The sequence below is a fragment of the Eubalaena glacialis genome, chromosome 2, assembly GCF_028564815.1.
Source record: "Eubalaena glacialis isolate mEubGla1 chromosome 2, mEubGla1.1.hap2.+ XY, whole genome shotgun sequence".
NCBI lineage: Eukaryota > Metazoa > Chordata > Mammalia > Artiodactyla > Balaenidae > Eubalaena > Eubalaena glacialis.
Genome location: NC_083717.1, coordinates 165291395 through 165307443, shown reverse-complemented (window position 1 = coordinate 165307443; position 16049 = coordinate 165291395). Strand labels below are relative to the sequence as shown.

At 39.5% G+C, this 16049-nt stretch overlaps 1 protein-coding gene across 1 annotated transcript in view; it reads right to left on the bottom strand.

Moving 5' to 3' along the window:
• Window positions 1-16049, bottom strand: part of RGS6 (regulator of G protein signaling 6) — a 582039-nt gene that overhangs the window by 544661 nt on the left and 21329 nt on the right. The window contains exon 2 of the mRNA XM_061182706.1: window positions 7337-7440. Coding sequence (XP_061038689.1) covers window positions 7337-7420 — 84 coding nt within the window. The 5' untranslated portion in view covers window positions 7421-7440. The remainder of the gene's footprint in view (window positions 1-7336; window positions 7441-16049) is intronic.

The following is a 16049-nucleotide window of genomic DNA, read 5'->3' as shown; positions in this document are numbered from 1 at the left end:
CCTGCACTCCTGTCTCCTGCCAACCAAGATAATGGGATGGGAAGCACTTCCCCTCACAAGTTTAATCCTAGGGGAAATGGAAAACAGAACAGTTTTTTCCTAAGGCAATTAAGAGCCTTCAAAATATTTAATGAAAGGAATCTTAAAATGCAGATTGAACAATTAAATTAGTTACCCAGAACACTCTCTGTAGTTTGTCCTTGGGAATTTTATTTAATGTTAAAAAAAAAAAGAAAAGAAAATGAAAGACAGCCAAGACCAGAAAGTATTTGTTTTAAACATACTGACATCCCTGTGTTTTAAAGTTTTACTTGGGTTAACTTTTTAAAGAAAACTAAAAAGAAAGCAAAGGAGGGTATGAAAGAATAAGCATAATAAAATGTGGATTCCTTTATTATGGATTATTAAAGCCCTGGAATGTTAGAACTGAAAGTGCTTTTGAGATCACTCAGCCTAGTTAACACCTCACTTCACAAATGACAAAACTAGACTTAATAAAACATAGAAACAACTTGTGCAGGGCCAAAAGTGAACGAGCGGGGCAGTGACAATAAACAGCCAGATATCCTGGTCCAGTTACAGCTTCTTTCCATGACCCTCTTGATTTATCTACATACAAGAAGAGAGGAAGGCAATCCAGTTCCATGGTTATTTGGTTCAAAATTTTGTTGCCCCAGAGACCTTCAGACAACTCCCAGGTATAATCTAGTGAGAGGAACCCTCATTCCCTCTCGTTACCCTCAGATCTGCCCTGCATCTTATCAGTCACCAAATCCTGTAGATTCTACCTCCTAAACAGCTCTCAAGCACTTCTCTTCATCTACATTATCACTGCCACTGAGTTGGACATCATTTTTTCCTCCCATGAATTCCTGTAAAGTCACCGAACTATTCTTCTGCTTACTAATCCTACCACTTCTCTTACAGCCTCCCTCCGCAATCCCATCCTGAACACTGAACATATGACTTCCCTGATTTAAATCCTTTTGTGGAGAATTTCATTGCGAAGAAAAACAGGATCTCAGTGGATTCTCTTTGCTTCGGGGATTAGACCTGTATGAGTCAGAGGCTTATCGGCAAACAGATGGCAAATAAAATATAGGACAATTCAAGGAAGGTTTATTTCAGAAAGGATCAAGTATAAAGAAGTAGCAGGGCATAGGGGAACCATAAGGGAACATTCAGGAACCTCTGACTTGTGGAAGTAGAACCATGTGGTAAATGGCTTCTAAAGTGGCCCATAATGATCTCTACCTCTGGGTATTTGTGCCCTTGTATAAACCCCTCACCTTGACTGAGGACTAGACCTGGAGACTTGCCCCTAATGCAAGGGATGGAGTGTTACAGCCAAGATTAAGTTATAAAATAGTGTGACTCCCACTGCCAACCCCCCCACCCTCCACCTCTTCCTTGCTTACTCTGATGAAACAGGCTTCTATGTTATGACCTACCCTACAGAGAGACACATATGGAAAGGAACTGAGAGTAACCTCCAGACAACAGACAGTGAGGAACTGAGGCGATCATTCAATAACCCTCGAGGAATTGAATCCCACCAACAACCACATGAGTGAGCCTGGATGTGGGACTTTCCCCAGGTGAACTTTCAGATGAACCTGCAATTCCAGCCAACATCTTGACTGTAGCTTGTGAGAGATCCTGAGCCAGAGGACCCACCTAATCTGCACTTGGATTATGGACCCACAGAAACTGTGGCAATAAATGTCGTATTTAAGCCATTGAGTTGGGGGGTGATGTGTTATACAGCAATAGATTACTAATACAAACTGGAACCACCACCCCAAGGCCCAAAAGGATGAGTCAAAGAGAAGGGTATCTGGACCCAGAGGAGGAGAGCAGTCTGCCTAGTGAGGAGCAATGACCTTCAGTCAAGGGACACAGCCAGTGCGAGACCTTGCCAAGAGGGGACCAGGGGAAGAAATACCCTGACCTTGCTCTTCTTCCTCCCCCCTGCCCCACCTCTCCTCAGGCTCCCATGGACCAAATTCAATTGAAAGCCAGAGGTCACGGGAGCCCTGTAGATGCAGTCCACATGGTACAGTGAGCAGCATATAGGGCAGGGGAGTGCGGGCACAGAGACAGAAAGAGAAGATACCTGCACAGCATCCAAACTCCTTGCCTGATGTATAAGATCTTTTATGATCTGGCCCTAATCTACCTATCCAGCTTTATTTCTCAACCTTCATCACAGAAACCTAGCTCCAGGGTAACAGCCACTTGAAGTTTCCAGAACTCAGTATACATCACAGCTCTGTCCCTTTGCATGTGCTAGTCCTTCTGCCTCCATAGTTTTTCTCCCATTCTCTGCAAGGTTAATTCTTATTCGTCTTTCAAGAATTAAGGCAGGCCAAACCCCCTGGATGTCTTCTATGACATCATCATCCTCTCTCCTGATATGGACCTCCCAACCCTTCTACCTCCTCCCAGACCCCTCAGTGTACCTCTATGTGCATTGCAATTGCCTAGTTACCCCATCTCTGCCCCACTGGCCAACGGGTTCTTTCAGGGAATAGTATTCATCTTGCCTTCCTAGCATCTAACAGTGTCTGGCACACAAATGACACTCAATACATATTTGCTAATTAAAGAGTTTCTAATCCTCGTCACGCCTTGGTCACCAGGGTCTGCAGATTCCCTGACTCTCAATTGCGCTGGCCTCTACAACTGCCTTCAATGAATTCCAAAACAATGTCCTGTTGCTAGCTTTCTCAAAATCACTGCAGAGAGGTTCTGTGCACATTATTTAGTCCAATCCCCATCACTTTACATAAGAGGAAATGAAGCTAAACAGTATTTTATTTATTGAGTTTATTTATTAAGTTTACCCTGTGAGTAAACAGGGTTAATTTTATCATGCTTCTTTCTATTTTATGTAGACACTAAATACATACATATTTTTTGTAAGAAGTGTTCCTTAGTTGGGAAGGAGGAAGGCAAAATAAGAAACAGAGCCAGGAAGATGAAGTTCCCCATCGAGAGAACCAAAGCAGTAAGTGAGCCAGGGCTCTTGGCTCCCTGTTTGGCATCTTCCATCACATTGTACCACCTCCTGACCCTAGCCTGGGTCACAGTAAGCTACAATTTTCTCTGTCCACCTAACATTTAATTTCCCAGAGTTCTACCAAATCAAATTGCCAGTCCAGGTGGAAATTTGTCAAGAGACATTACCAACACCTCTCAGAGAACCAAATAAAATCAGAAAGCAACCTACTTTCACTCAAAAGAATTCCTAGTTATAAAAGAAAGTAAACATTTCAGAACATCTTCACCCAGGAAACAAGAGCACTAGCAAGAAGAATGAAACTTGAGCATTACAAATGTTCAAAGGTAACCCAAGTCACACCTCTGAGAATAACCTCGAAAACCAAAGATCTGCCATGTGGTATTTTCATTTATTTAGCCAATGGCTTTCAGCCCCAACAATGTAGTAATGGTAGTTTGTGGTTGATAACATAACAGGAGAGAGGACACCAACTGGGCTGTCGAGTTACCTGGACAGAATCACCGGTTCACTGGGAAATTGCCAAGTAACCTTCAGCAGGTTATGCATCTTCCCCATACTTTAGTTTTCCCATCTATAAGATGAGGGTATTGACTAGAAAATCTCTAAGATGAAGCTACTAAAATTCCTCAATTCTAACTCTATAAGAGCCTGGTTTTTCTACATCTTGAAAGATCTGCAAATAATTACAAAATCAAAAACCCAATTCAAGACACCATCTTCCCCATGACTTTACACTGCATACTCCACCTGGATATTTTAAAAGACACTAAATAAATGTGTTTCAAACTTAGCTGGGCATCAGATTCTCTTGAGAACACTTTAAAACTCAGATTCCTAGGACCCAGCTCAGACATATTAAACAAGAACAACTTTGGGGTTCTTTGAGGACCAGCATTTTTATAAAGTACCCCTAAATGATCTGATGTACAGCCAGGTTCAAATATCATCACTACATTGGGCAATTCAATGACCCCAGGATCTTTTGGATCCAGGAATATTAAAAAAAAAAAAAAAAAAGTTAACAGGTCTAGACAACAATGAATAATTAAGGTTTTCTTTTAAGTAGATTTTTAATGTGACCAATATATTTTTCATGCACACCTCCAATCCAAAATGTGAATATGAAGGATAAAAAAACTAAATTAGAAAGTCTGCTCAAGTCAATAAATAAATCATGCCTTGGGAAAGTATAACTTCTCATAGTTAATGACATAGAACACATGAAAAGAAAATGAAGAGTATTCTGAAAAGTATAGGCTTAAGAAACCCACCCATCATTACTCATATGTCAGAAGGTTACCATCCTAAATGGCATTTAAAAGTCACAACAACATTATGGACATAATCACCCCACTTATTAGTCGGAGGTTTACTCAAAAGTTTCATTTCTCTAGATTTAGCTTTTTAAATGTCAGCATCTGAATCAACACAACATAGTCCAAGCAAAAATTTCACATTGAAAACATCTGACAAGAGAAAGAAATAACAAGCAAGAGAAAGAAAATTAAAATGAAAGCACTATTTGCACATTTTTAATGTAAATTTTTGCTATAGAACTCTGAGAAAAGGTTTGATTTTATAGCTATGACCTTAAATAAATCATTACATAAGAGGACTTCCATAGAAAATATTTTGAATCAACCTTGGTTTCAAGATTCAATCTTTACCTATACCTTGAGGATAGTGTCCTGCAGTAGGTAAGTCTTGGTCATAGGCAATGGTCAGTCTACAGCAGAAAACTAGGTGAATATCCCATGTTTCAAACACAACCAGGGCCTAAGTTAGTCAAACTAACTAGGTTTAAATGATTCCAGGTCCTGGACCCATACGGGGCAATAAGTGTGCCTGCTTTCTTTCTAATAGATTGCACAGATCCAATGTCCCTTTTATACCAATTAACTAACATAGCAAATAACATGAACACATACATACCCCCCCCAGATTTATCATGAGGAAGCAAGATAGATTTCCAATATAGAAACCAAATAACTAATAGTTATTTCTCTAAAGAATTACAGCATTTTACAACTTTGTAGCTAAATTAAAATTAAAAAATGAAGAGCCCCCTGATACCACCTAAAAAGTAAAAATCAAGTTCCCACAAACCTGTAGGAAGTTTTCCCTTTCAACATAATACCAAACATTCTTGTGGGAAGGTGTTTGGATTACATGACCTTTACATTTCTTATTAACCTTTAATAATCCATTAATTTGCAATCTCCTGAATAATATAAAAATATCTGCATTGTTTCCCTGTGTCATAAAAAGCAACTCACTGTGTGAATGCACTTTAATCACCTTATTAACAGCACCAACATTTATACATTTTATAATTTATTTCCTCTCCAAGTGTTACTATCGCTACAAGATCAAAAGATAAAAGAAAAAGAAGCATTAATCATGGACCACCTCTATGCCAAGCAGGATGTAAGATGCTTTAATTACCTTATCCAAATGAATCTTCACAATAACTCCTGGAGGTACTATCCTTTCTCCCACCTTTTCCCCCTTTGCTGGATGAAGAAACAGAGACTCACAGAAGTTAAATGACCGACTCCAGGTCACACCACTAGGAAGTGGCGGAGTTGCAATTTTAACCCAGATCTGACCCCAAACCCCATGTTCCTATAAGCTTGGCAGAGGGTCTCCTAGTTTGAGGTGGGTTAAGAAGGTAATGAATAAACGTCTCTATATTATTCTATATGCCTCACAACTTGGTTAGCCCCACTAATCTCTTTTTTCTTTACTACAACTTAATAAACATCTCTCTTAGGGATGGGTTATCTAAGCGTTCTTTTTCAAAGCAAAGGATTAAGGAATTTGGTACTATAAGCAAGATTAGTTTGAGAGCTCTGTTTTTACAAAGAAAAAAGAAAAATTCACCATATTGATCATCCAGGAATATCTAGTTCAACACTGCACATATGATTAACATAGATAGAACACAGAATCTTGCAGAATACACAGAACTCAGCAGACAACTCAAATACTTAGCAAAATGAACGAGATGAACTCATTTTCCTTATTAATATATGATACAGTTAGGCTACATTTTTACAAACGTGCAGACATCAAAAAGGTGTATGAGAAGCAGCTACTGTTTCCTCAAATTCAGCAATGCACAAATAAAACTTATGTACCATATTTCCTTCCTTTAAAACATATGCTTCCCAATATTCCTATTTGAATTAATAGCACCAGTGCCTTTCTATCACCCAAGGTCAAAAACCCAGTTATCTTTGACTCTCTATTCACCTTCTAATTTCATATTCATTCCGTTTCCAAGTCATTGCTAATTCAGACTCTTTAATCCCTCAGCTCAGTCCTGCTCATTTCTGACGGGCATTTTCCCTGCTAGATTAGGGTCCTCCTTACCTTTCTCACAGACACAGAAGCACCCCACCAAAGCCTCCAACCCACCCTCGATAAGAGTCCACTTGGCACACTGGCGCAAGGCTCATAATCCCAAAGAAATGTTGATCTTACAACTCCCGGCACTAACGTTTTTGATGATTAAATTGCCTATGACTCAACATTCTAAAATCTGGCTCCATCCCAGACTCTCTTCCCCAAATCTCTCCTCCATTTACTCCAATTACTTGTAATTCATCCTCTGCCCAAGCTAACTGGTTCTGGTTGCCCTTCACTTGCTCTAGCTCTTTGCCTTTGCTGAATGCATCTCACTGCCTGGAACGTTGCTCTTCACTTCTGCTTTCCACAGAAGGGAATCCTACAGATCCTTTAAAACTGAGTTCAAAGGCCTCTCCTCCACAGCCCATCCCAGATCTCGGAGGCTGGAAGAAATCGCCCCCTCCCCTGAGATTATGTAACACTCTACTTGCACTTCTCTTTAGGAAATTAACACTTGGACGCTGTAACAGTTATTTGTGTACATCTTATGTCTCCTACCAGCTGTAAACCATCTAATGCATACACATCTCTGTGTCCCTCCCACAGTATCTAGACCAGATCTTATCCGTACTATGGGTTTGAAGAACATTCGATTAATTAATGTTACACGAAGGCCTTTACGCAAAAGGACAACACGTGTCTATCTGCATTGTTCAGGCAATCTTTGGTTTAAAGAAAACTAAGCCATATAGTGTTTTTCAAGTGTTCAATACCAAGGATGACAAGACCTAACTTCCTTGAATTTTAAAATTGGGGAATCAGAGGATATGAGAAGAAAATTATTCATTTAACAGTCAAGGCCGTTTAGGCAGAAAACATTTGCGGAGCCATCAACCGTCATTCAACCCTACACAGAACACAGACACGGCAGCGCCCCCAGCGTTTAACCAGATGCCTTACTTTGCGGTAGACTATCATATTTGGAGAACTCTCCTCTGGGTCTGCAATCCCCACTGTTCTTTGATCCCCGGATCCCTGAGCCATCCTGGGTGTCTTCACTCACACTGCAAAAATAAATAAACAGACCATTAAGACAGGAAAGAATTACACAAAGACATGCCATGCAAAGAACTAAGTATCTTTTGTCAGGTGGCGTGGAAACAAAACGTGATGTAATTTCTTTTTTTTCCCTCATTGCTTTAAGCAGTGTTTTTTTAAGTTGGGGATAACTGTAGTCTTATTATCCACATACATTCTTCTAATTCCAAAGCAACATGTGTTTTTTTTTAATTTTCAGCCCAGAATCATGCACTCTAGGGGAGATCATACACCAATCTTAAATAATCTCCTGGAGATAGATGAAGCCACTCATTTTCATGTTGATTTTGTCTTATCAAAGCTCATTTTATGATTAATTCTATGCATTAAAATATGAATATTTTATCAAGGAATTGCAAATCAAAACCACAAGGAGATACCACTTTATACCCACTAGGATGGTTGTAATAATTTTTTTAACTCAAATAAGCATTGGCAAGGATGTAGGGAAATCAGAACCCTTGTACATTGTTGGTAGGAATATAAAGTGGTTCAATCACCATGGAAAACAGTTTGCTGGCTCCTCAAAAAGTTAGAATTTACCACAGAATAGAATTTACCATATAACCTTGCAATTCTACTCTTAATAACTAAAAACAGGTATTCAAACCAATATTTGAACACTAATGTCTGTCAGAGCAGCACTATTCACTGAAAAATGGAAATAACTCAATGTCCATCAACTGATGAATGGCTAAAAAAAATATGGTCTATCTCTACCATGGAATGTAATTCAGCCATCCAAAGTAATAAAGTACTGGGGGGAGCTTCAAGATGGCGGAAGAGTAAGACGTGGAGATCACCCTTCCTCCCCACAAATACATCAGAAATACATCTACATGTGGAACAACTCCTACAGAACACCTACTGAACGCTGGCAGAAGACCTCAGACCTCCCCAAAGGCAAGAAACTTCCCACGTACCTGGGTAGGGCAAAAGAAAAAAGAAAATACAGAGAAAAAAAAGAATAGGGACAGGACCTGCACCAGTGGGAGGGAGCTGTGAAGGAGGAAAGGTTTCCACACACTAGAAGCCCCTTCTCTGGCGGAGATGGCGGGTGGCGGAGGGGGGAAGCTTCGGAGCCGCGGAGGAGAGCTCAGCCACAGGGTTGCGGAGGGCAAAGCGGAGAGATTCCCGCACAGAGGAGCGGTGCCGACCAGCACTCACCAGCCCAAGAGGCTTGTCTGCTCCCGCGCCAGGGCGGGCGGGGGCTGGGAGCTGAGGCTCAGGCTTCGGTCGGATCCCAGGGAGAGGGCTGGGGTTGGCTGCGTGAACACAGCCTGAAGGGGCTAGTGCGCCACAGCTAGCCGGGAGGGAGTCCGGGAAAAAGTCTGGAGCTGCCGGAGAGGCAAGAGACCATTATTTCCGGGTGCGCGAGGAGAGGGGATTCAGAGCGCCACTTAAAAGAGCTCCAGAGACGGGCGCAAGCCGCGGCTATCAGCGCGGACCCCAGAGACGGGCATGAGACACGAAGGCTGCTGCTGCCGCCACCAAGAAGCCTGTGTGCAAGCACAGGTCACTCTCCACACCTCCCCTCCCGGGAGCCTGTGCGGCCCGCCACTGCCAGGGTCCCGTGATCCAGGGACAACTTCCCCAGGAGAACACACAGCGCGCCTCCGGCTGGTGCAACGTCACGCCAGCCTCTGCCGCCGCAGGCTCGCCCCGCCTCCGTACCCCTCCCTCCCCCCGGCCTGACTGAGCCAGAGCCCCCAAATCAGCGGCTCCTTTAACCCCGTCCTGTCTGAGTGAAGAACAGACGCCCTCAGGCGACCTACACGCAGAGGCAGGGCCAAATCCAAAGCTGAACCCCAGGAGCTGTGTGCAAGCAAAGAAGAGAAAGGGAAATCTCTCCCAGCAGCCTCAGAAGCAGCGGATTAAAGCTCCACAACTTGATGTGCCTGCATCTGTGGAATACCTGAATAGACAACGAATCATCCCAAATTGAGGAGGTGGACTTTGGGAGCAACGATATATATATTTTTTTCCCTTTTTCCCTTTTTGTGAGTGTGTATGTGTATGCTTCTGTGTGTGATTTTGTCTGTATAGCTTTGCTTTTACCATTTGTCCTAGGGTTCTGTCTGTCCATTTTTTTTTTTTTTAAAGTATAGATTTTAGCACTTGTTATCATTGGTGGATTTGTTTTTTGGTTTGGTTGCTCTCCTCTTTCTTTTCTTTTTTTTTTATTACTTTTTAAAAAATTTTTTAATAATTATTTTTTATTTTAATAACTGTATTTTACTTTATTCTATTTTATCTTCTTCTTTCTTTTTTTTCTCCCTTTTATTCTGAGCCGTGTAGAGGACAGGCTCTTGGTGCTCCAGCCAGGCGTCAGGGCTGTGCTTCTGAGGTGGGAGAGCCAAGTTCAGGACACTGGTCCACAAGAGACCTCCCAGCTCCACGTGATATCAAATGGCGAAAATCTCCCAGAGATCTCCATCTCAACGCCAAGACCCAGCTCCACTCAATGACCAGCAAGCTACAGTGCTGGACACCCTATGCCAAACAACTAGCAAGACAGGAACACAACCCCATCCATTAGCACAGAGGCTGCCTAAACCCATAATAAGGCCACAGACACCCCAAAACACACCACCAGACGTGGACGTGCCCACCAGAAAGACAAGATCCAGCCTCATCCACCAGAACACAGGCACTAGGTCCCCTCCACCAGGAAGCCTACACAACCCACTGAACCAACCTTAGCAACTGGGGACAGACACCAAAAACAACGGGAACTACGAACCTGCAGCCTGTGAAAAGGAGACCCCAAACACAGTAAGTTAAGCAAAATGAGAAGACAGAGTAACACACAGCAGATGAAGGAGCAAGGCAAAAACCCACCAGACCTAACAAATGAAGAGGAAATAGGCAGTCTACCTGAAAAAGAATTCAGAATAATGATAGTAAAGTTGATCCAAACTCTTGGAAATAGAAGGGAGAAAATACAAGAAACGTTTAACAAGGACCTATAAGAACTAAAGAGCAAACAAACAGTGACGAACAACACAATAAATGAAATTTAAAATTCTCTAGAAGGGATCAATAGAAGAATAACTGAGGCAGAAGAACGGATAAGTAACCTGGAAGATAAAATAGTGGAAACAACTACTGCAGAGCAGAATAAAGAAAAAAGAATGAAAAGAATTGAGGACAGTCTCAGAGACCTCTCAGACAACATTAAACGCACCAACATTCAAATTATAGGGGTCCCAGAAGAAGAAGAGAAAAATAAAGAGACTGAGAAAATATTTGAAGATATTATAGTTGAAAACTTCCCTAATATGGGAAAGGAAATAGTTATTCAAGTCCAGGAAGCATAGAGAGTCCAATACAGGATAAACCCAAGGAGAAACACGCCAAGACACATATTAATCAAACTATCAAAAATTAGATACAAAGAACAAATATTAAAAGCAGCAAGGGAAAAACAACAAACAACACACAAGGGAATCCCCATAAGGTTAACAGCTGATCTTTCAGCAGAAACTCTGCAAGCCAGAAGGGAGTGGCAGGACATACTTAAAGTATTGAAGGAGAAAAACCTACAACAAAGATTACTCTACCCAGCAAGGATCTCATTCAGATTTGACAGAGAATTAAAACCTTTACAGACAAGCAAAAGCTAAGAGAATTCAGCACCACCAAACCACCTTTACAACAAATGCTAAAGGAACTTCTCTAGGCAGGAAACACAAGAGAAGGAAAAAACCTACAATAACAAACCCAAAACAATTAAGAAAATGGTAATAGGAACATACCTATTGATAATTACCTTAAATGTAAATGGATTAAATGCTCCAACCAAAAGACATAGATTGGCTGAATGCATACAAAAACAAGACCTGTACATATACTGTCTACAAGAGACCCACTTCAGACCTAGGGACACATACAGACTGAAAGTGAGGGGATGGAAAAAGATATTCCATGCAAATGGAAATCAAAAGAAAGCTGGAGTAGCAATTCTCATATCAGACAAAACAGACTTTAAAACAAAGACAATTACAAGAGACAAAGAAGGACACTGCATAATGATCAAGGGATCAATCCAAGAAGAAGATATAACAATTGTAAATATTTATGCACCTAACATAGGAGGACCTCAATACATAAGGCAAATACTAACAGCCATAAAAGGGGAAATAACAGTAACACAATCATAGTAGGAGACTTTAACACCCCACTTTCACCAACAGACAGATCATCCAAAATGAAAATAAATAAGGAAACAAGCTTTAAATGATACATTAAACAAGATGGACTTAATTGATATTTATAGGACATTCCACCCAAAAACAACAGAATACACATTCTTCTCAAGTGCTCATGGAACATTCTCCAGGATAGATCATATCTTGGGTCACAAATCAAGCCTTGGTAAATTTAAGAAAATTTAAATCATATCAAGTATTTTTTCCGACCACAATGCTATGAGACTACATATCAATTACAGGAAAAAATCTGTAAAAAATACAAACACATGGACGCTAAACAATACACTACTTAATAATGAAGTGATCACTGAAGAAATCAAAGAGGAAATCAAAAAATACCTAGAAACAAATGATAATGAAAACATGATGACCCAAAACCTATGGGATGCAGCAAAAGCAGTTCTAAGAGGGAAGTTTATAGCAATACAATCCCACCTTAAGAAACAAGAAACATCTCAACTAAACACCCTAACCTTACACCTAAAGCAATTAGAGAAAGAAGAACAAAAAAACCCTCCAAAGTTAGCAGAAGGAAAGAAATCATAAAGACCAGATCAGAAATAAATGAAAAAGAAATGAAGGAAACGATAGCAAAGATCAATAAAACTAAAAGCTGGTTCTTTGAGAATATAAACAAAATTGATAAACCATTAGCCAGACTCATCAAGAAAAACAGGGAGAAGACTCAAATCAATAGAATTAGAAATGAAAAAGGAGAAGTAACAACTGACACTGCAGAAATACAAAGGATCATGAGAGATTACTACAAGCAACTATATGCCAATAAAATGGACAACCTGGAAGAAATGGACAAATTCTTAGAAATGCACAACCTTCTGAGACTGAACCAGGAAGAAATAGAAAATATGAACACACCAATCACAAGCACTGAAATTGAAACTGTGATTAAAAATCTTCCAACAAACAAAAGCCCAGGACCAGATGGCTTCACAGGTGAATTCTATCAAACATTTACAGAAGAGCTAACACCTATCCTTCTCACACTCTTCCAAAATATAGCAGAGGGAGGAACACTCCCAAACTCATTCTACGAGGCCACCATCACCCTGATACCAAAACCAGACAAAGATGTCACAAAGAAAGAAAACTACGGCCAATATCACTGATGAACATAGATGCAAAAATCCTCAACAAAATACTAGCAAACACAATCCAACAGCACATTAAAAGGATCATATATCATGATCAAGTGGGGTTTATCCCAGGAATGCAAGGATTCTTCAATATATGCAATTCAATCAATGTGATACACCATATTAACAAATTGAAGAATAAAAACCATATGATTATCTCAATAGATGCAGAGAAAGCTTTCGACAAAATTCAATACCCATTTATGATAAAAACCCTCTGGAAAGTAGGCATAGAGGGAACTTTCCTCAACATAATAAAGGCCATATATGACAAACCCACAGCCAACATTGTCCTCAATGGTGAAAAACTGAAACCATTTCCACTAAGATCAGGAATGGGACAAGGTTGTCCACTCTCACCACTATTATTCAACATAGTTTTGGAAGTTTTAGCCACAGCAATCAGAGAAGAAAAACAAATAAAAGGAATCCAAATCGGAAAAGAAGAAGTAAAGTTGTCACTGTTTGCAGATGACATGATACTATACATAGAGAATCCTAAAGATGCTACCAGAAAACTACTAGAGCTAATCAATGAATTTGGTAAAGTGGCAGGATACAAAATTAATGCACAGAAATCTCTTGCATTCCTATACACTAATGATGAAAAATCTGAAAGTGAAATTAAGAAAACACTCCCATTTACCATTGCAACAAAAAGAATAAAATATCTAGGAATAAACCTACCTAAGGAGACAAAAGACCTGTATTTTGTACACACCACTGTAAAGCAATTATACTCCAATAAAGATTTTTAAAAAACAATCAAAGTAATAAAGTACTGATACACGTTACAACATAGATCAACCTTGAAAACATTATACTAAGTAAAAGAAACCAGACACAAGAGGTCACTGCTAAGGACTGAATATTTATGTCCCCTTGAAATTTATATGTTGAAATCCTAACCCCAAATCTGATGGTATTAGGAGGTAGAGCCTTTGGGATTTGATTAGATCATGAGGGCAGACCCCCTCATGACTGGGATTTGTGTCCTTATAAAAGAGATCCCAGAGAGCTCCCTTCTACCATGTGAGGACACAGTGAGAAGAAAGCCATCTATGAACGAGGAAGTGGGTTCTCACCACACACCAAATCTGCTTAAGCCTTGATCTTGGACTTCCCAGTCTCTAGAATGGTGAGAAATAAATTTCTATTGTTTATAAGCCACTCAGTCTACGGTATTCTATTATAGCAGCCTGAGTGGACTAAGACAGTCCTATATTGTACAATTCCATTTACACGAAATATCTAGAATAGGGAAATCTATAGAGACAGAGAGCAGATTCGTAGTTACCAGCAGCTGGGGTGGGAGGAGGGAATGGAATGGCTGCTTAATGGATATGGGGTCTCCTTTAGGGATGAGGAAAACATTTTTGAACTAGATAGAGGCGATGTCTGCAGAACATTGTGAATGTATTAAATGCCACTGAAATGTATGCTTTAAAATTAATTTTAAGTTATGTGAATTTCATCTCAATTAAGAAGAATGAATTTTTCTAATTTGACCTTTTTTTTTAACAGCCTGAAAAGACAGCAGTGAGACAATGACAGCAATATGGAATTTTTGAGTTAAAGAAGCAAGTTCAATTCTTGGTATGATGCACTATTTGCTGGGTGACCTCGAACAAGTTAAATAACCTGTTGGGTTCCCTTTGTTACTTTCCTTTTAAAGTGAACATGTTGAATGCCTGTTATGTGCCCAGAACCATGCCAAGTCACCTTCCCCTACATTGCTCTCATCAGTAAAATGTGAATTCCAGTGAGTACTCACAGGTAAGGGTCAAATAAATCGAGTGTAAAGTATTATATAAAGCCATTAAAGTCCTATACAAATGTTATCACTAATCTAAGAGCCTGCCTGGGTTATTTGCACAAAATTCAGAGGCTTTTCATCAAAGAAACCTCTATAAATACCATACTTGACAGAAAAGGCCATTTCAATTTAAAATAAAAACTCAGGAAACATTTTATTATAAAATAAGTTGGTACCAAAGGTCATCCTGTAAAAACAAATTTCGGCGGAAGATGGGGAAGAGATAGGAATTTATAATTTAAGCTAAGAATTTAATTGCCCCAAGTATCCTATTTGAATAATGTTGCTTGTTTTCTTCATCATTTATGAATCAGGGTGCATTTTAAAAGTTAGATTACAAGCAGAAATAAAGAGCGTCATTCTATTATCTCTACCCACTGTAATATCAGTATTTCTATGAATATTGTACTACATGAAAACACTCATTATTATTCTAATCAGTAGCTTTTAAAGTTAAATGAACAACACACTGTTTCATTTTTCAACAACTACTTATTTACCTACTCTTTTGCCTGAACACAGAATATGACACAGCATGAAAAACAAAATCTGAGTCCGTTGATGTATCTCATTTATCTGTGTAACAGTCATCTTGGGTTTCTATTGCTTTATTTTAAAACGAACACTTTCACTTTAATGAGCATATTATCTTCCACCCAGAAAACTGTGCAATAATAGCAAGTTTGGAAATGAAACAATCGTGAAACAATCGTGTCATCCCTCCTTTCGCCTTTCCCTGGCCACCCCTCCACCCCAAAGAGCAACATTCCTGTGTGTTAAAACAGGCTGGTGTCCCAGGCTCTGGACTTTAGACTGCTCAGTGAATGTACATAGCCTCTATGTTTGGAACTTTAGTGAGTCTAATATGTAGTAGAAAAGCTTCTATTTTTGGTTCCTCTATCAACTCGTTTTGAAATTCAGACAAGTCATTTAACTTTTCTGTGTCTAGAAAGAAGCATTTCTAAAATAGTGATGCAACCACTTTCTAGTCTACATGTCAACAGATGTTAGAGAGTACTAGATGTGAAACCTACACAGGTAAGGATGTTCTAATTAAATCATTGACTACAGAGGTGGGTTCCTAAAATTAAAGAACTAGATTTTCATTCACTACAACATAGAATAAATATTTATTTTTAAATGAAGTAGGAGTATTTTAAATTTAGTGGTGGAGAAAAACAAAACCTTCTTTAGGTTACTTAGATATACATGTATATACATACAGTAAATAATATAGGGACTTTTAATATTTGTGAATGTTTTTCTGAAAACACACAACTACATTTCAATAGAAAGAAAACACGTTAGTAATAATATATTTCTCTAGTCGCTTTCAACTAACAGAAGAGGAAAACTGCAAACGTGTTACAACCACGCATTTCACAATCTCC